The sequence below is a fragment of the Pezoporus occidentalis genome, unplaced genomic scaffold (assembly GCF_034315485.1).
Source record: "Pezoporus occidentalis ecotype Australia unplaced genomic scaffold, CSIRO_AGI_Poc_V1 ctg32, whole genome shotgun sequence".
Lineage (NCBI taxonomy): Eukaryota > Metazoa > Chordata > Aves > Psittaciformes > Psittacidae > Pezoporus > Pezoporus occidentalis.
In genome coordinates this window covers 1,135,101-1,156,600 of record NW_026915158.1, presented here as the reverse complement: position 1 = coordinate 1,156,600, position 21,500 = coordinate 1,135,101, and the positions used below count along the sequence as shown (strand labels likewise).

Genomic DNA, 21,500 nt, shown 5'->3' with positions numbered 1-21,500 from the left:
CTCTGACTTGGGTCTCCTTCTTTGAGGATCAAGGACCTAGGCAGCAACTGAAATCTGCAGCAACTGGAATCTACAGCAACTGATGTGTGACCTCTTTGCATGCTTCATCTACTGCGTTGTTCAGCTTGTGAATTGAAATCAACAGCACCTCACAAAAATGCCTCCCTATGCCATAGGGATATCTGAGTTCAATGTGCATTGGCAGGTAATCTGTGGCTGAATTAACTCTGGCCAGTGATTTCAGATGGAAGTGTCTGTGGCTGGGCTTCTGAGTCTGCATGGAGACAACTGGATAAATGATCCAAGCATGCTGATCATTTTCAAGTTGCCATGAAAACATTACTCGTGCTTCAGCAGTCTAAGAATTAACCAATACCTTTTCACCCAGGTACGGATACCCCTTGTCACTAGGGCATCATTGCAGTGTTGTTGGATATGCTCACCAGAAAAGATATGCGTAGCTGAGTACATCACCATTTTGGTAGGATCCCATTTAATTGAACAGATTTACAATGAAGTTTTAACACTCAAAAAAGCTTTAGGAACTTAAGAATGTATCTGTGTATCTTTCTGCTGAAGAGGGTATTTGGTTGGTCAGCACTCTGCTCAGGCTCATTCATTTTCTATTTCTTCCTCTTTTCTCTGTCTTTCTAATGTATCAGCAAATTGCTTCTGCAGTCAAGGGTGGTTTTACACTAGATGCCTCTTCTTCCAGCAGAAAAATCAACACATAGAATTTACAACACAATTAGCAGCTATCTAGCATGGTTCAGAGGGTATGACACTCCAATACCATTTCAGCAATCTCGATTTTCTACCAGACTTACCACTGAAGGGTGTCCTGTGTTACAAAGTTCCAGCATTGCTGAATCAGTGTGGAATATGAGGGGAATAAATATCACACGTCTTGCTATTACACCAAATACCTATTAACTATACCAGAAATCGTGCCAGGTTGTCAAAACACTGAGGAGGCAATACTACTGTGCTGGCAGCAAAAGGGGGATGCATTGCTGCACCCCTGGGGAATGAATCTGGAAAGTCTGGAGCAAGGCATCTAACACAGACATGGCTGAATGGCAGCCAGTTCCCTTCACTGACAGCACTCTTCTGCATGGACCTAACCTTGTGTTGAAGTCTTCCGCTCTGTTGGACTCTGTGGAGGGAATGAGCTCTTGGTGCTGTATCTCCCAAGTTTGCTATGTCCCATTGTGTGGCACCACATGGGATAAGGCATGTGGACACTAATAATGCATTAGGTCAAGTAGTGGTTTGTCACTCAGAATGGAGAGCTCTTGTCACTAAACTACTGCCACACAACACCCATTCCTAGCCAGCCTCCTCTGCGTGCCTTCACCTTTCATATACCCAACCTATATGCCAGACACAGATAATTAGGTGATCCCAGATCAGACCTGTCTGATGCCAGGACCACAGCAGGACAGACAGATTACAATATGGCAATTGCATGAACTGATACAGCAGTGGGGAAATGTGAAGAGGTTGGTCAAATGGATGAGGCTTACTGCATGCAACTTTCCAGGTATGTATCCACAGCAACAGTTCACATCATAGTTCATAAGAGTGATACTACAGCTACTACTATTGCCAGCAGAATACTGCATCAGTTCTTTTATTAGTGTAAACCAATAACCCAAAATCACGCAGAATTTCATGGGTTTTATCATGGCAAAGCTGAAAGCAGGCTCTCGTTAGGCAAGCTTGTATTGTAAATAATGAGCCCAATCAGAAGTCATCCCTTTCTCTGAGAAGGTAACACCTGGATCATTACATTTAGTTCATCAAATGTAAAATTCTTAAAGTTAAGGATATATTTTCTCAATGGGTTAACAAAAATCAGACATACCTTGGACTTTAATTTAGGTGTATGATCATATGCGTGATTGGGCAAACAGAAACTAGAAGTAAACAAATGATAAAAAAGAAAATTTACCACTATATATTTAGAAAATCAAGTCATTAAGTAAAAATTAATGAGGGTTCACTGAAAATTAATCTTGTAGACAATCCTGAATATTAAAACCCCAGTGTATCATACCTACTGTTTTCTCCACTCACAAGTTTCACAACGCCACAAATAAAATGTTGAAACAAAGCCCTCCAATGACTTGAAGCTGTTGTGGACATTGAAGCAGGGCAGGAGCCCTGAGCCACTTGTCCTTGATGCAGGTTTGCCTTCAGCACACAGGCCTAGCCAAAGTACCAGAGCTGCCAAAGTATCAGTAACTAAAAGACACACCACAGATCCAAAGGCTGGAAAATTCAGTTTTAGGGTGCTCAAAAGTGTGTCCAAGTGATGCAAAAAACTGAAGTGATGCAAACTCGTTTTGGCAGCTCCAGCTTATTGAAACATTTCTGAAAGGACAACTTTTCCCCAGCAGACTCAACATTGGTACATGCATCGTTTCTGTGCAATCCATCATAACGTCAAGGCAAATGAGGCAATTTGAGGAACCGCAGCAAGAGTTATCTGGAAGAATGGTTTTATAGAGAAAGGTTAAAAGAGTTTAATACATCTAGTTTCATTAAAGCAGAGGTAGATACAGGCATGCCTCCAGCCAGCAAATGCTTAAGTAACGCAAACCTTAAGGACGGGGAAGAAATACTTGGGCTTATACATATGGGAACAAGTAGGAGTAAATGAAAAGAGGGTGGTGAAAGACTGAATATCAGGAAATCTTGTTGGCAGTGAAGAGCAGAGCTTGTGCAAATTTTTCAGAGGAAGTGGTTGGGAATTCCTTTAGTTATTTAAAAAAGAATTTGAAAAATACCAATAAACAAGCCACCAGGAGGAAGTCTGTACTAGCCAGAAAGTTGATTGGCTAACCCAACAGCCTCCTCTCTCCACATTTCTTTCTTTGCTTCGTTTATTTTCTACCAATTGACCATGTACAACACTTGGTAAAAGCAAAGAGAAAGTAACCTGAGGCACACTCATGACAGAAACACCAATGCCGGTTTAAGAGCCTATTTCCCACCATGAGTTCCTCCCAACTGAACCTGAGAAAGGGACTCCATGAACATTTCTCGTTTATTAAAGTGCAACATCACCTGGATTTGTTTCATGTACCACAGAAGAGGTAACCCCATGCATGACAGACAATGTGGTTCAAACATTTGGTTATTGCTTTTGCAGTCTGTCAGGCAGATCACCTCTAATGAGTACCAGCAGTTAAGGGGCTATAGCTTCTAATTAACTGTTCTGCCACCCTCCCAGAAGTTTCTGCTTCCATAGCAAAAGGTGGCAGGACAGAAACCACACACCTGTATTCTAGACATCCTGGTTCCTTGCCCAGAAAAAAAGTATAAATCATCAACCACTCCTGTGACATTACAGTTGGATGCTGACACTTGGGTGTCAGGAATAGTTTATACTGTAGCTCAGGAAATGTTGCGATCTTCACGTACACACCTTTTCACTTAAGTCAGGCAAAACTGAAGGCAGACCCACCATACCTCTTCTGGTGTTAAATTTACTTTGTCTTAGCAGTCATGCTAACAAAGCTCAAAACTGCTGCAGAATTCAGAGCACGGCTCCCCATATCAAAGCCTTTCTGACAGTTCTCCAGTAGAACAGGAGATTTCTTCATCTGATGAGACAGCTGTTGAACTTTACGCACTCATGTGATTTCTTTTTATCAACACAAGTATGTTTCCATAAGAACTATTTCTACGTTTTGTTATAGTTTATTACAAGAAAGTTGGAATTTTTTCAGTATAGGAATTGGTTTTTTTTAAAAAAAAACCTGCTCAGTAGGCTCAAGCAATACTGCAATATCCAAATGTTAATATTTATACACACTGCATGCACAAACCAAGCAATCTGAATAGCCTCAAACATGTATGAAATAAATTAACAGAATGCTTTTTGCTTTATCATTTACAGACATTGAACCATATTGTATTGTTTTTTCCTGCACAGAAAACAGTGGGAGTTCTGGACAAAGATGAAAGGGAGAATACATATTGTGAGCTATTTGTTTTATACACATCTAATAATATCTTTTGTAAAAGACATTCTGTATATAGAACAATTAAAAAATGCCCATATTTTAATGCTGTAAGGTTTAAGAATCATACATCCCATAATGGTAGGACTCACAGTTGTTCTCTCATTTATATCACGGCTTTTTTTTTGAATAGCACAGTTGGCATTTCCATTTTTACTCCAAGGCAGATTTTGTCATCCTTACATCTTAGTTTCATTAGAGTTCCCATTCATTTTAGTGGGTAGGATGCTCTACAGCATGAATTACAGCAAGAAAGTCTGGCTGCTCAGTTGTGCAACTCTGCATTTGAAATACAAGAAATAGAAAAGAGCTGACTCCTTTTCCAGAAAAATAGTGTGTGTACAGCAGTAGTCTAGTGAAGAAGGCAAAATTAGACTCTTACAGGGCTCACCATAATAAATAAGCAACACTAGCAGCTGTTGTCTTCGTTCTTCACTTAGATTTGATTGTGCTCTTTGATGTACATGTCCATCCCCCACAGAAGTCAAGATGTGAGCTTCTGCTCACAGCAGTGATAGGGCTTTGTGTTTACTGTGGTTTAGGTGGTTCCAAGAGCTGTGAACAGAGACTCATGTGCCTAAGTCACTGATTCATATATACCCTTTTTCAATGCAGTGGTCAAAAGATTATGCAAGTTTGAAAGATTAGTAAGAAGCCTTTAACTTGACTCTTCATACGTCTTCTGGAAATGATCACTGTTGCTGGGGAAGGCTTTGACCTAATGTTTCTCACTTTCTATTTTTCCCTTTAATATAAACTTAGTTGGTGCTGTGACCATAGTTCAACAACACAACAGTATCCAGAATTTCAAGGTGTCCTTAGGGCATTCTGAAAATAAGGAAGAGTGTATGTTATGACTGTGTAAGAGCCTGTCATGGTTTAAACCCTAGCCAGACAGCTTGTTCACTCACTCCCAGTGAGTGGTGCCGGGCTGAGAGCAATCGAGGCCCACCCACCCCCCCGGAGCTCTCCCCTTCCCCTCTCCCAGAGGAACGGGGAGGAGGATCAAAAGAGTGCAACTCCCATGGGTTGAGACAAGAACAGTCCAGCAACCAATGTACAACACAAATCATCACCGCTACCACCGACGACAACAATGATCAGAGAAAATAACAAGGGAAGAGAATACAATACCACCGGCCAAGAAACGAGTGCCACCTGGAAACCTGTGTCCTTCCGGGTAACTCCCAGTTACCCCCCTACCCCGGGCATGACGTGCTGTGGTGTGGAATACCTCTTTGGCTAGCCTGGGTCAGGCGCCCCGTCTCTGCTTCCTCACGGCTTCTCCTCCTCCCTGGCAGAGCATGAGCCTCACAAAGTCCTTGGTCAGGGTAAACATCACTTAGCAACAGCCGAAAACGTCGGTATCACCAGCACCGTTCCCAGGCTGGAAGTCAAAACACAGTACTGCACCAGCTACCACGAAGGAGAAACATGACTGCTACTGCTGAACCCAGGACATTATCCACCCCTTATTCCATACCATTCACGTCATGCTCAGATCCCACATTTTCAATACACCATCGCTCTCCCACATATATACATCCATATACACACAGACCAAGAGAAAGAGATCATTTTCTTAGTGCATGGACCAATCCCTGTAATGCTGCCGAGTCCATTCGGTCCATGATGTCAGGTTCCATCTCCTGTAACAACCTTTCAGGGCAGGAAAGGCTGTGTGCAGTACTGGATCATTGCCTGCTGCTGCTGGTTGTTCCTTTACTGTGGAACTCATCCGGTTCTATCAAAGTTCATTCTCTGTTGGGATGATGGTTGGAGGGAAGTCAGGGCTAGTTGCTGGTGACCTGGAGACATCTAGTTGATGGGCTATAAAAGTATTACACAGCAGGCAACACCATACAGTTAAGTTCATGGGCTGTTTTCCCCTAAAATCAAATCCCCTTGAGGTATACATCGGACTTCCCCATCTTCCTGCATTACCCACCAAGTATATCCAGGTCCCTGAGCAAAAGCAGTCCCACGAATGGGTTTGCCTTTACCTGAAGCAGGAATAACCCAGACTGTCTTCCCCAGCAAATTCTTCATATGCACCACGGGAACTCTGTCCCCCTCTACAATATGTAAAAGTTCTGACTGGGCTGGGCCAGCCCTGTTGGCAGATCCTCTGGTGTTGACCAACCAGGTGGCCTTTGGTAAGTGTGTATCCCAATGCTTGAAAGTTCCCCCACCCATTGCTCTCAGTGTAGTTTTTAACAGCCCGTTGTACCGTTCGATTTTCCCAGAGGCTGGTGCGTGGTAGGGGATGTGATATACCCACTCAATGCCATGCTCTTTGGCCCAAATATCTATAAGGTTATTCCGGAAATGAGTCCCATTGTCTGACTCAATTCACCACAAACTCTGTTTCTCAAGGCCCAGGATAGTGTTCCGGGCAGTGGCATGGGGTACGGCGTATGTTTCCAGCCACCCGGTGGTTGCTTCCACCGTGGTAAGCACATGGCGCTTGCCTTGGCGGGTTAGTGGCAGTGTGATATAGTCAATCTGCCAGGCCTCCCCATATTTATACTTCAACCATCGTCCTCCACACCAGAGAGGCTTTAACCGCTTGGCTTGTTTAATTGCAGCACATGTTTCACACTCATGAATAACCTGGGCAATAGTGTCCATTGTTAAGTCCACCCCTCGATCACGGGCCCATCTGTATGTTGCATCTCTGCCCTGATGGCCTGAAGTGTCATGGGCCCACCGGGCCAAAAATAATTCACCTTTACGTTGCCAATCTAAGTCCATCTGAGCCACTTCAATCTTAGCCACTTTATCCACTTGTTGGTTGTTCTGGTGTTCCTCAGTGGTCCGACTCTTGGGTACATGGGCATCTACGTGATGTACCTTCACCACCAGGTTCTGCACCCTGGCAGCAATATCTTTCCACAGTGCAGCAGCCCAGATGGGTTTACCTCTGTGTTGCCAGTTGCTCTGCTTCCATTGCTTCAACCACCCCCACAGGGCATTTGCCACCATCCATGAGTCAGTATAGAGGTAAAGTGCTGGCCACTTTTCTCGTTCAGCAATGTCCAGGGCCAGCTGGATGGCTTTCACCTCAGCAAACTGACTCGATTCACCCTCTCCGTCAGCAGTTTCTGCAACTTGTCATCCAGGACTCCATACAGCTGCCTTCCATCTCCGATGCTTTCCCACAACACGGCAAGACCCATCAGTAAACAAGGCATACTGCTTTTCACTTTCTGACAGTTTATTATATGGTGGGGCCTCTTCAGCGCGCATCACCTCCTCCTCTGGTGACATTCCGAAATCTTTGCCCTCTGGCCAGTCCATGATGACTTCTAGAATGCCTGGACGACTGGGATTTCCTATTCGAGTTCATTGTGTAATTAGTGCAGCCCATTTACTCCATGTAGCATCAGTTGCATGATGTGGAGAGGAGACCCTGCCTTTGAACATCCAGCCCAGCACGGGCAACCGGGGTGCCAGGAGGAGCTGTGCTTCAGTGCCAATCACTTCCGAAGCAGCTCAAACCCCTTCATAGGCTGCCAGTATCTCTTTCTCAGTTGGGGTATAGCTGGCCTCAGATCCTTTGTATCCCCGACTCCAAAAGCCGAGGGGTTGACCTCGAGTCTCCCCTGGAGCTTTCTGCCAGAGGCTCCAGGTAGGACCATTCTCCCCAGCTGCAGTGTACAGTACATTTTTTACATCTGGCCCTGTCCAGACAGGTCCAAGGGCTACTGCATGAACTATCTCGCGTTTAATTTGCTCAAAGGCTTGTTGTTGCTCAGGGCCCCATTTAAAATCATTCTTCTTCCGGGTCACATGATAGAGAGGGCTTACAATCGAACTGTAATTTGGGATGTGCATTCTCCAGAACCCCACAGCACCCAAGAAAGCTTGTGTTTCTTTCTTATTAGTTGGTGGAGACATTGCTGTTATCTTGTTGGTCACATCTGTGGGGATCTGTCTACGTCCATCTTGCCATTTTATTCCCAAGAATTGAAACTCCTGTGCAGGTCCCTTGACCTTACTCCGTTTTATGGCAAAACCGGCTTTCAGCAGGATTTGGATTATTTTCCTCCCTTTCTCAAAGACTTCTTCCGCTGTATCGCCCCACATGATAATGTCATCAATGTATTGCAGGTGTTCTGGAGCTTGCCCCTGTTCCAGTGCATTCTGGATCAGTCCATGGCAAATGGTAGGGCTGTGTTTCCACCCCTGGGGCAGTCGGTTCCAAGTGAACTGGACACCCCTCCAAGTAAAAGCAAACTGTGGCCTGCACTCTGCTGCCAAAGGAATTGAGAAAAATGCATTGGCAATATCAATCGTGGCATACCACTTGGCTGCCTTTGACTCCAGTTCATACTGAAGTTCTAGCATGTCCGGTACGGCAGCACTCAGTGGTGGTGTGACTTCATTCAGGCCACGATAGTCTACTGTTAGTCTCCATTCTCCATTAGACTTTCGCACTGGCCATATGGGGCTATTAAAGGGCGAGCGGGTCCTGCTGATCTCTCCCTGACTCTCCAGTCTATGGATCAGCTGATGGATGGGAATCAGGGAGTCTCGGTTGGTGCAGTATTGCCGCCGTTGCACTGTTGTGGTCACAATTGGCACTTGTTGTTCTTCAACTTTCAGCAACCCCACAACAGAAGGATCCTCTCAGAGACCAGGCAAGGTGGACAGCTGCTCCATTTCCTCAGTCTCCAAAGCAGCAATACCAAAAGCCCACCGGTACCCTTTTGGGTCTTTGAAGTACCCTCTCTTGAGGTAGTCTATGCTGAGGATGCATGGAGCCTCTGGACCCGTCACAATAGGGTGCTTTTGCCATTCCCTCCCAGTCAAGCTAATTTCAGCCTCCAGCACAGTCAACTCTTGGGATCCTCCTGTCACTCCAGAAATATAGATGGGTTCCACCCCTTGACAGCTTGATGGCATCAGGGTACACTGTGCACCAGTATCTACTAGAGCCTTATACTTCTGTGGGACTTATGTGCCGGGCCATCTGATCCACACAGTCCAGTAAATCCGATTGTCCCCTACCTCCACCTGGCTGGAGGCAGGGCCCCTCTAATGGTCATCACAGCATTGGACACTTAAGTCATGGTAAAAGGGATTATTCTTCGTTATCACAGGAGCTGGAGTAAAATCAGCTCTTCCACTCCATCTGGGAAACTGCTCACCAGAGACTGAAGCTGTAGCTCTCATGGGATGATCAGTCTTGGCCCTTGCTCCCCTCTTCAATTCACTCACCCGTTCCTCCAAAGCTGAAGTAGGTTTTCCATCCCACTTTGTCATGTCTTCTCCGTGATCCCGCAGGTAAAACCACAGGGTACCCCGTGGCGTATACCTCCTGTATCTCCTCTCTCGAGCAATAAGATGCCTTTTGTTAATAGCTGAGACCTGTGTTGGTACACATGAGGAGCTGGGTAAATCAGATCACACACAGTATGCTAGAGATTGGAAGGGACCTTGAAAAAACATCTAGTCCAATCCCCCTGCCGGAGCAGGAGCACCTAGATAATGTTACACAGGAATGTGTCCAGGCGGGTTTTGAATGTCTCCAGGGAAGGAGACTCCACAACCTCCCTGGGCAGCCTGTTCCAGTGTTCCGTCACCCTCACTGAGAAGAAGTTTCTTCTCAAGTTTAAGTGGAACCTCTTGTGTTCCAGATAGCTCATCCCTCAATTGTCTGAGGTCCTGGAACAGTTTTTCCACAGCTGAGATGATGGAAGGGGTGAGATTGTCTTCGAACTCTCAGAGTTTATGAACCATTTCATCCACTGTTAGTGGTACTATGTCATTCCAGGTTACTGTTGCCAATGAATGGGCATATGATGACGGTGCATTCCGTGTCAGTTTTCGCCACATGGGTCGTGTACATTCAACTTCATCTGGATCTATGGGTGTATCCCCGTTATTCGGCTTGATGTGATAGAGCATCTCTAAAATGGCTGATTCCCTCAGAGACTGGATGCCTTTGTCTATAGTAGTCCGCTTGGCCGAATGACTCATAACATCGTCCTTGTATGGAAACCTTTCTTTCACAGCTGCCAAGAGCCACCTCCAAAGACTGAGGGACTTTTTCTCTCTTGGAATTGCTTTGTCAATTCCCCCTTCTCTAGCAAGTGATCCCAGCTGCTTGGCTTCTGTACCTTCTAGTTCGTGACCATCAGCCCCACTGTCCCAGCATTGGAGTAACCAGGTGATGATGTGCTCCCCTGGTTGACGGGTAAAATCTTTTCGCATATTCCGCAGCTCGGTTGAGGTCTGAGGTTGAGAAGTTACCTCTTCTTCTTCGTCATGTGATGATGACTCCTGATCAGATGCTAGACCGGGTGGTGAATACATTGGTTCTTCATCTCGCTTCACCCTTCTTGCCTCTTTTTTGCTTTTTTCTTGCGTACAGGGGCAACCGATATTGGTAAGAATTGGTCCTCTGGTTTGGCTGCAGTGATTATCACTGTGGTTTGAGTAGCGACTGTACTTGTTGCTGGGGGTGGTGAAGCTGCTGTGCTTGAAGCTGGAGTAGCTGCGCTGACTGTTGCGTTGCCCTCAGATCCACCGACATTCTTTTCCTTTTGAAGGTCCTGGATAGTGTTGAACAAGGCCCTGTAAGCATAACCCAAGCCCCAGCACGTTGCCATGATTTGTCCGTCTCTGGTATGGCCAGAATGACCACACCTCATTTAAGTGTTTTACTAATTCTTCTGGATTTTGCAGTTGGTCGGTAGTGAAATTCCAAAGTACTGGAGGGGCCCACTGACCTAGATACTTGCCCATACTATCCCACACACCCTGCCACTCATGGCTGTCCAGCCTCAGGGAAAATCTCCTGGTCCTCCTACATCGTCGTTTGACCTCAGACAAGACCCAAACCTGAATCTGCTTAACTCTTGAAATCAGTCGTGGGCAAAACACACTCTATATGCATGCTAGCATGGTGATTCCCATCACGATCAGCAAACAAGTCTCAACAGCATTAAAAGGCCATTCAAAAACTTCAAAACTCTCAAATGGTCTTGGGGGAGGACTGGGAGGATAAAAGGATGTCTCCTTCACAGGTTGAGTACCTGAGAAGGAGAAAAAAGATGTGGAATTGCTAAGCACTTCTGTTATATACCTCCCAAAGTATAAAGGCGGTGACCACACTGGGAACATAAGCCAGATCAGTTTCATGATCAATTATTCTATTGTATTACAAGTCATTACCATAAAGTACAATGAGACAAAAACCTTAGCCCAAGCCCCACACTTGAAAAACACCAATACAGCAAATACCGGATGGAAGGAAGATACGATACACTGAAACTGTGAGATCAAGAGAAACAACCTTGAGAGCCAATAAATCAGCACTGTGATGAGTGACTATTCATCCAGACAGATCTGTCGTTATCTCAACCCCTTGTGCCCCATGTTGGGCGCCAAAAGAACTGTTGTGGTTTAAACCCAGCCAGACAGCTTGTTCACTCACTCCCAGTGAGTGGTGCCGGGCTGAGAGCAATCGAGGCCCACCCACCCCCCCCGGGGCTCTCCCCTTCCCCTCTCCCAGAGGAACGGGGAGGAGGATCAAAAGAGTGCCACTCCCACGGGTTGAGACAAGAACAGTCCAGCAACCGATGTACAACACAAATCACCACCACTACCACCGACGACAACAATGATCAGAGAAAATAACAAGGGAAGAGAATACAATACCACCGGCCAAGAAACGAGTGCCACCTGGAAACCTGTGTCCTTCCGGGTAACTCCCAGTTACCCCCCTACCCCGGGCATGACGTGCTGTGGTGTGGAATACCTCTTTGGCTAGCCTGGGTCAGGCGCCCCGTCTCTGCTTCCTCACGGCTTCTCCTCCTCCCTGGCAGAGCATGAGCCTCACAAAGTCCTTGGTCAGGGTAAACATCACTTAGCAACAACTGAAAACATTGGTATCACCAGCACTGTTCCCAGGCTGGAAGTCAAAACACAGTACTGCACCAGCTACCACAAAGGAGAAACATGACTGCTACTGCTGAACCCAGGACAGAGCCATAATAAATGTTACTATTTTTAGGTAGGCTGTGCATTAGTCAGTCCCTTAGAGACTTAGGATCTATTATACTATCCCAATCTATTATACTGTTGTGACAGCTGAAATTCCACCACGTGTTCAAGCACTTCAAACCTAACACAACATGTTGATCATGTACGGAAACAAATGACTAAGGAACAGAGCATGGGTGGAAAAAGCTTTTTACTCTTAGAAGTTAAGCCAGTTCAACAGTACTACTATCTGTACTATAGACTTCTCTGTCACTTTATCTGAGATGACTTTAGCAGTTATCAATCCTGATCTCAGACAGATGATACCCAGACGAAGCTGTGGCTGTGCTTCGCATCTCTTTTATGAGCAGCAAAGCCACACTGCATGCCTGGCATCACAGCTCCTTTCAGCACTGGTAAAATGTGGCCATGTGCCAGCACACCCACTTGACAGGCATCAACCTGCTTGTAACATGCCTTCTTCCCCATTGCAAATTCATGCATTTCACAAAGTCCCTAGGGCTGCTCGTGTTGCAGAAACAGATAGTGTCAGATACAAATCTTTCCTCAACAGTGGCTGCCACGTGGTATCACACCTTGCTTTAGCAGAGGGCCTCACACTACACCTCAAGCGCACACCACCTCCTTGTCCTCTGATTTCTATTGCCAGTGAAGGTGATGTGCAGACAGGCCCGGCCCGGCCCGGCCCAGCGGATTCCCACACTGGGACAGCTATTGACATACAGGTCCCTCAAAATCCCAAGACTCCAAAGGAGCGGCTGGGAGGCTAAGGCATGGAATAGTATATAAACACCGCACAGAAACGGCCCCGCCGAGAAGCCGTTGTCCCCGTTCGCCAGCGAGGCCGTAGGGCGCCGCACACAGCCCGGGGTAAGCTGACCTCCCTCCGCCAAAGCCCGGCAGTCAACCACCATCCCGCCGCCATCTTGGATGTGGGCAGGACTAGCCCTGCTACTCTCTGTAGGGAAACAATGCAGCGACACCCCAACTCTTCAAACGACAGGGTGAAGAGATTACTGAGGAAGCGGAATGACCCGTCCGCTAAGAGACCTAAAGTTACATTAGAAAATAAATCCGAATAAAAAACCCCACACAAGCCACTGCCCGAACTGTCTCCCACAGGCAGGGACACAGGCGGCTTGCCCGCACTTAAAATGGCACTTACTTCCGCCGTCGCCTGGAAGCCCCGCCCCAGGCAGCAAGGTACGCGCCTCTGTGTGCGTGCGCGCGCCGCCCCCCCCCCCCCCCCCCCCCCGTGACACACGCGTCCGGAGACGCAGCGCGCTGCGGGGTGCCTGCCCCCCCCCCCCCCCCCGCCTTCCATCTACCCCGGGCCCCGCCCCGCCCCTCCCCTCCCCTCCCCGAGCTCCTCCGCGCGCGCGCCGCGGCCCGGCCGGAGACCCGGCGGACCCGCACCGGCTGCGGCAGTGCGATGACGGCGCGGCGGGAGGCGGCAGCGGGCCCCGGTTCTCCCGGCTGCCCTGGCTCCCCCTTCCCTCGCGCCGGCAGCTGGGCAGCTGTCTGGCGGGTCGCGGCGCTGCGCTTGGCCCTGGCGGTGCTTCTCCACACGGCTCGGGCCGAGAAGGAAGGTGAGACCCAGATTTCTTTTCCTTTATGTCCTTCCTCCGGCGGCTGTCGTGGAGCCGGTGGCGGCTGGGGCTCTGGGGAGGGGACGACGCGGGCGCGTGTCTTGGTGGGGGAGCGGCTGGTGGGGCGAGCGGCCTCTTCGCCCCTTCCCCCTCGGCGGAGTCGCCGGGTCCTGCAGCCGCCGACCGTGCGCTGCCGTGTCCCTCCGTCGTCTCCGTCCCCTTCTTCCCGGCCGCGGCTGCCGGGGTGCGCCGGCGGGTCTGTGTGTGTGGTGGCGAAAGAGATGAGGGTTGCTGACTCTGTAGTGAACTCGATGGGGTTTCTCCCCCCTGACAGCAGTGGAGCTGGAGCTGCCCTTTAAAAAGGAGAGAGGGGAAAGAAAGGGGAGGGAGAAAGAAAAAGGCAAGCGCTTTCTCGCGTTGAGCTGGTTTCCCTGCGGCAAGCTTCCAGTAGGAGAGCGAGCCAAGGCAAACAGGCGGGCAGACCTGGCTGAGAAAGGGCAGAAATGCAGGCTCGGAAGTAACAGCGGGACCCCCTTCGCCTCGCCGAACTTCTGACAGGTGTCTGACGTCTTCCCCAGGCCGGTGGCGTTTTCTCCAAACTCTAGCGAAAGTCAGAACTTTTCAGGACTTCTTAACTTGCAGCGTCTTAGATTTTGGCACGTTGTCTTTTCATTGTGGTTTAACTAGGCAAAAAGAGCCCCGAGCGAAACACCTAAGCATGTTCCGTACCATTGCTGAGAACGGCATTAAAGCATTTCCAAGGTGCAGGCTCCCGGTCTGCTTAAAGCTGTGTCTGTGTGGCAGTGTTTGAAAAGCAGCAGATAAACGTAATGTGTTGCAGAAGTAGGTGAAGCAGATCTACTTTGACACGAGCATTTGCTTTTCGAACAAGTTGCTGCACTGGAGGAGGATATGCTGGAAGGCGGTTGAAGTGTATGAGGGCAGATGAGGTCTGAGGGGATGAATAAAAAAAGAATAAGAAGGGTATGAAATAACAGTTTAGTGAGTTTAGTTTAGTTAATTATGTTTCAAGACCAAACTCGAGGGAAGAAATGCATCCTAGCAGTGCATGTATAAGAATAAATGTAGGTACACCCTTAATTTTCTAATGAAAGGCTCAACTTGCGTAATTTTCCAGTAATTCATTTTTACAAATATGATGATACTGATATTAAGATGGTAAAAAAAAAAAAATTTGCATCACGGCCACTCTTTTTTATTTTTCTTCAGAAAATGTAACATTTAGAAAACAGTGTGAAGAAGATACAATATCCTTAGTGAGGAGAATTTGTAAGTCTGTCAGTTCAGACTATACTGTCTTGAGGTGCTAGAAGTTCAAATGCTTCAGAAATACCTGGTTTTTGATCCTGATTTTGATAGCATTTTTTACAGGTGGTAGCATGTAAGCTTTATCAGTGATGTCATATACTGGTATGATGGAGTTGATTCATGCCCTAAAACTTGTGACAGCTGGGGCCATGGCCTGGCTTTGTTAATTTGTGAAGGAGGCAGTGTTTTTCTCTATGGGCTTCCTTGGCACTCCTAAATAAACGAAGGCAGGTTTAGATTCACAGAGATTAAATGGATGTGATTAAGTCCTTCAAGAAAATGGACTAGCTTGTACTGATAGCCATTTCCTTCAATTGATACAGTCTAATACTTAAAACTTATCCTAGCAACACTTCTGTAGTTTTCAAAAAGTGGATTCAATTTGAATATATATATATATATATATATATATTTTCCTTTTCCGATTTCCAACACTCATTTTTCTTCCCAGGATTTCTGCTGCTTGAGTGTAGTCTACAAGTGGTGCATTTAAGCTCACAAAGTCTTGGTTTGGTGGTTTGGGGTTTTGTTGGTTTAGATTTTTTTATTTTTTTTTAATTTGCTTGTGGGTTTTTTGGTGGTTTTCGTTTTGATTTTTCGGGGGGGGGTGGGGGGGGTGGTTTAATCTGTTATGAACCCTTTAGAATTCCTTCATGATCTGCATTTGTGGATCGCACTTTGCAAACTGTTGTCTTGGAGCCTTTCTTTTGCTGAGTGGAATGCCTGTTGATACTCTGGGTAAAAGAACAGTGGAGTTTTAAAGCAAGACAGTCAAAGTGACTTGTGAGATCCACTCACACTGATCTTAAACTACAGTCTAAGTGCCAGTCTGCAAGGGGCAGTAACTGAACATAGGAAAAGATGGACCAGCTTGGACAGTGGCCCCTTAGGCCAAGGTAGGAGCTCAAAATGGACGAGGGAAGGGTGCTTCAGGCTCTGTCCTTCAGTGCCTTAGCCTTTTGCCAGGTTGTGTCAATTTAAACATAGTAAGACAGAGTTTCAAAAGAAAAAGCTTGAAGTAAGGAAATAGCTAGGAATATCCTTTACGTCTCCCAAATGTGGGCATACATGTTTCACTGCAGCTGCAGGAAGGAAGCTGCGGAGAGAAATTGGTTGTGCATTCTTCTTGCTCCTGTGCTATTTCTACACTGCTTAGTGGAAGGTGACTGTAGTAAGACAAAGCTTAGTATATATTCCAGAGAAGTTGCTAACAGAGAAATGATAGAAGTGACAGAGGAATAGATCAGAATATTGCAAAATAAAGTGAAAAATGAAGGTGGAAGACATTCTTTTCCTCTTACGTTGCATGTACCTGAGCAGACACTGGGGAGAGATGGAGCTGATGCGTGAAAGAGTATGCTGGCTTCATGCTCCTATGGAGAAGGAGCAGCAAGCAGTTCTTTATGGAGCTGTTGTGAGTAGGAAGAAAATTGATGCTGGAGTGTTCCAGATTGACATGATTGCTTCTAGTCCCCAATCTGAATTAAAGAGTTGGAGGGTGAAATTATAACATAAACAGCTTTGCCATTTATCTAACAGCAAAAAGCAAAACTGAAGTCCTTTGTATAGGCAAACTGTAAATCAGACTCACAGGGAACAGTGATACTGCTGTACGCTTTCTCTGTGCTAGAGAAATAGAACTTGTGGGAAGTATCTGGTATCTGAATGAATCTGAGAGCAGAGAAAACTGCATGTGGACCAGCCAAAACCCATCAGTTTCAGACTAAACACTGATATGTGACTTTTCTCTCTTTCCTTTTTTTTTTTTTCTTTCTGTCTAGCTGTGTCCTCAGAACCCATGTATTGCTGAGAAATGAATAAGACTGAGGAGGTTGTAAAATGTTTTGGTTTTTTCACTTAGGAAATCTGTGAACCCATAGCAAAAGAATGACATGGCAGGGGAAAAAACTTGCATTCAGTCTTAGAGCCACTTGTCATTTAGGAGGGGCAAAAATAATGTAAGGGTTTCTTTTGCAAATACATATGATTTTCAGGCTTTTTGTAGGCTCATCCTTTCCTAGTGTAATTATCATGTTCTATATTGCCACATGGATTGAGGACAACTTTCAGTTTATATTTGGGGGTGTGTGGTTTTTGTTGTGGGTTTGTTGTTTTGGTTTTTTTTTTTTTTTTTTTTAGTTTTTTCGGGGGGCTCAGGACACAACAGTGTTTTGGGTTTCAGGAAGCTGTAGTAATCCCATAAATGCCATGGTAAAATGATTGATTTTAAGACAGATGTCTAATATCAGCATGTTTTTTTACCTGAGATCTGTTTTGTGGTTGTTCCTGTATTTATATTAATTTATATGTTTTAAAAGTCTTTATACAGCAGAAATTTACTTTTCTTTAAAATCACTTTTTATTTGGCCAGCTGACTGCAAGCCTGTTGGGACTACGTTGGTAGTTCTCTTACCTAACCACCTGCTCACAAGATTGGTGCAATTAGAACAAAGTTGATATTTAGTCTAGGTTCAAACCCTAACTATAACTTTTGAAATAATGTCTTAGTGCTGCATCTGTGAAAAAATGCTATTTAAACATCTAAGATCTGATATAAGTTAGGTCAGTGAAAATGCAAGATTTTTTTTCTAAAGCTTGACATATTCTCTGCTAATATCCTAGAAACCGAGATAGTGTAAATGATAGGTAAAATAATCATGGAGTTAAAGGGAGGTGTCATTAAAACAGTGCACTGGCGTGCAGGAGTTCTGGTTCCAGTTTGTCATTCTGTCTTAGACAAGTATCTTTTCCTTTTGACTTTTTACCAGTATCCAAAATGTCAATCCAGGATATTTCATATGAGTATCAAAAGTAGACTAATGCTGTAACGTAATGTGGAAGGTGAGGCTTATGTCTCAAATAATATAAAATAATCTCTTCACATATGCTGCTTGTTTGTCATATCCTGCTGTCAGAACTAATAGATAGCATTTTTATTTTAATGTTAATGTTTTAACCCTGACTTAAATCCAGAAAGAATGACCTCAATAGAACTAAAAACTGTTCTGAAGTAGCTGCTGAAGTAGCACATCAAAATTATGAACAGTGTGAAGAAAACAGCAAGAATAAAAATTGACCATGCTATCTCACTGTCATTTTGAAACTTAAGTATGGAAGAGCTGATTAGGTTTGTACTATGTCTTTGGTCTCGTGAGTGATAAATATTAACAGTGTGCTTGGATTGAAAGGTCTCATACTTGTCTGCAGAATCTTTGGGCTAAATTAAATGTAAGGAAAAATGATAATGCAATGGACAGAAAATTGAGACCCCATGTTCTCTGTGGCCTTATGTGTAGTGCTGAAATGGTTGCTATTCCCCTCTGCATCTCTTTCTCCCTCATTGACATCCAGTTATATTGCACGTGTCAGGCAGACTGAGGTACCCTCACCTGTAGAGTTTTATTGAAGGACAGTGTGCTTCAGTTCAGGGCCTTGGATTGTAAACTCTTGAAGCAACTCGCTATGTATTTGTATAGTGCCTAACACGATGAAGCTGCTCCAAAGCTTGCAGAAGTCTATAGGTGTTGTTTTATACAAAACTTTCGCTTGTGATTTTTGTGTTTGATTGACAGTGTTGCAATAGGGGTTACTTTGAGTCATTTGGATACATTTGTGCATGTTCAAATTTCAGCTGTTTGCAGTAAAGCTTGGGCATTTCCTGTGTGTCACTTTATTTCAAAAACTGCTCCTTTTTGCTCTGACTAAAGCCATACATGTGAAGATTCCATGGTGTAATTTACTAAGTTTGTAAGTATAAAGAATCTTTCAAACTGTAAATCTGGTAAATCACCTGGGAGTTCATCAGTGAATGGTGGATGTTGTGGTTCAGCAGTAAAAGTTGTGTGACTGAAGCACAGGCTACAACTGGTTTGGTTTGTTCCTATGTTTGTGGGTTCAGCAAGAAGAAAAGTCAGTAAAGATCTTCCTTTTTCTCTTGCTAGCAGCTGCTGTTCTGTGTGGTGCATCTGACTTTGTAAGTCTACAGCATGAACTTATCAGGGTGTAACAAGCTGTGAGAAGTCTTTTTTTTTTTTTCCCCTAAAAGACAGCATTTGAAGTAGATCTGCACTCTTCATGGAAATAAGTGGGGGTATTCAGAACTAGCCTGGGTAATAGTTTGAGCAGCCTGCTGTGAATGGACAGACTGATCAGGCGGCTGGGTTGGAGGCCTCTGGGGTCACTTCCAGCCTGTCTTATCTTGTAGTTAACAAAAGGCGAGCACGCTGCATGCTCTGTAATAAACAGAAGCAGCTACCTGTGGTAGTTGCCAAATTTGTGACTATTTGAGTTTAAACTACAGTTATCTTAAAAGAATCATTTATGTTTTTTTCTAGAAGTTTGTGTTAGTATTACAGCATTTTTAATTATTCATACCCAGGTAGGGGATGCAGAATTTCTTCTTGTATGGAGAGTATATTGGCACGTTGCTGGAATGGCCTTTATTTTGTGATTGACTTGTTTGGCATTAGTAATGGGGCTTGTTAATTTGGAAATAGGAACATGGTTCAACTTAGTTTGCTCACTGCCACCCATCTTTCTTATATGGGGAAATTGTTAACAAACAGTCCAGATATGGAGGCAGTGATTCTTGCCACCAACTTCCCTTCTTCCATTTCATAAAGCTTGTAAACGGACTATGTAGATGCCTAATTTAGGAAACCAAAGGAACTGATGACCGTGAGAGTTAAAGTTACCTTTCTAGTCATAAATACAGGCAAAGAATAATCCTGCCAGATATGGGTTTGTTAGAGGCAGTTGGTAAAATTTTAAAAAGTGATGAAGGAATCTTGGCTATTTCTGTTTTCTGGACTGTCTACGTGGAATAATCAGTGATTTACTTGCTGTAGAAAGAAGGATGTGATGCATCATCTGCACTGAACACTTTAAATCTGCTTCAAAGATTTTCTGATAAGTTGGCTTGGATAACTTGTATTCTGGAATATAAAAAAGGCTAAAGCAGGATTGTGTGGACTTGCACACTCCCTTTCTTTTTGAAAGCCTTGGATGTAATGGGAAAACAGCAAGAGGTGAAGGATTGCAGTGTAATTCTGCTGTATGAAAAGGAGACACACACTCCCCCCCCCCCCCCCCCCCCCCGTTTGAGATTTTCATGCTACACTTACCAGATCTGTTTTCTCACTAAGACTGTCATAAAGGGATTTTCATAACTCTTCTCCTACTGCCTGGTATGCATAGCAGTAGAGAATGATTTGAGAACAACTGGAGTTTTACTGTAGTTACTGAGCTGTCTTTAGGAATACCTGAATAAAATTTAATGTAAGGAGGTGTACAGGAAGTGAAACTACGTACCTAACAGTTCCTTCTGTCTGTGTGCTGTAGAAAGTTACAAAATGTTATTCAATAGAACTGCTTAACTAATACAACATGCCTGGGCTTTAAAAATGATTTAATCAGTGCATCCATTAACTATTCTTCATAAAGCAATCTTTATTAACAGTAATGTTTTAAGACAAATTTGAGGATTTTTTTCAGTTCAACATCTTGATCTATGTTGGTGTGTACAAATTGTGTATAATAGAATATACACAGACTGTTAAAAGTTAAACTTAAAAAAATCCTGAAGAACCCTTGGTTATAAGTTTTTTAAAAATTATTTTAAGTTGGGAGTACAGCTAATAGTGGTATTAAACAGATTAAATCACCATTTGAGGGAATGATGATAGAATAAGAGACAAAGTTGTAGACAAGCATGGTACTGACTTAAACTCTGGCTTTCACTAAACCTCTTATATACCCACTTTTTATCAATTTGACTTTCTAGATCTATAGATCTGAAATAGAATGGGGTCTTGTAGAGGAGGGTAGTAGTGAAAAAAAAAAATGACTGAGGAAAGGTCTCAGAGAAGGTTTTTAAAGAGGGAATTTTAGCTTTTGAAAATGGAAAACTGTTTCCTTACAGGCATACTCTGTTGGAAACATCTCAAGGTGGTTTCCTCAGTGTGAAATTGGATGGCTTCAGCATAGTTTGATGTGACTAGCTTAGGAAATTTATTTTGTAGTGGATAAGCTGCAGACTTAAAATGTCTGGCTCAGATTGAAGATGATGGAAGATACTGGTATGGAGATAAAGAAATAAGCTATTTTTCATGACATCTGCTTCCACTAAGGGATTTTTGGGTCCCCCATTTGAGATGTTGATATATCAAGTGAATTTAAAAACTGGTTGTCTGCAGCTTGTAAATAAATCTGAAATTATCTAGCAATATAGATAAAGTCTCAATGAATCAGTGATTTACACCAAAATTCTGTACAAATATTTGCCGGTGAAGTTTATAGGTAATGATAGAAGCTATTGAGGCAACTAGATAAACTGCAACATGTTTGGGTTTGGCTTATTCCCAGCAGTGGTTCGTGCTCTGCCTTGGAGGCTGGTTACAAGGAGTTCCTCTTGGCTCTATTCTGGGACCTGTCCTGCTTAATATCTTTGTCACTGATCTGGAGTTGGAGTATAACAAATGTGGAGAGCAGTCAGTATGCTCAAGGGCAGGGCTGCATTTCAGAGAGATCTAAGCAGGAC

General features: G+C 44.6%; 1 protein-coding gene and 2 long non-coding RNA genes across 3 annotated transcripts in view; 2 read left to right on the top strand and 1 right to left on the bottom strand.

Moving 5' to 3' along the window:
• Positions 1 to 385: 385 nt before the first annotated feature.
• On the bottom strand, positions 386 to 13,272 carry LOC134168650 (uncharacterized). Its single transcript, XR_009966621.1, has 3 exons — positions 13,194 to 13,272; positions 4,102 to 4,859; positions 386 to 2,491 (listed from the first exon to the last, which is right to left on the bottom strand). It is a non-coding gene; the product is annotated as an uncharacterized LOC134168650 (long non-coding RNA).
• LOC134168652 (uncharacterized) lies at positions 4,755 to 12,229 on the top strand. The gene is made up of 2 exons (XR_009966625.1): positions 4,755 to 4,892; positions 12,023 to 12,229. It is a non-coding gene; the product is annotated as an uncharacterized LOC134168652 (long non-coding RNA).
• A 148-nt stretch (positions 13,273 to 13,420) lies between the features above and the next one.
• TMEM131 (transmembrane protein 131) overlaps positions 13,421 to 21,500 on the top strand; it is a 98,417-nt gene continuing 90,337 nt past the window's right edge. Inside the window, exon 1 of the mRNA XM_062628565.1 lies at positions 13,421 to 13,633. Within this exon, the coding sequence (XP_062484549.1) occupies positions 13,477 to 13,633 (157 nt within the window). The 5' untranslated portion in view covers positions 13,421 to 13,476. The remainder of the gene's footprint in view (positions 13,634 to 21,500) is intronic.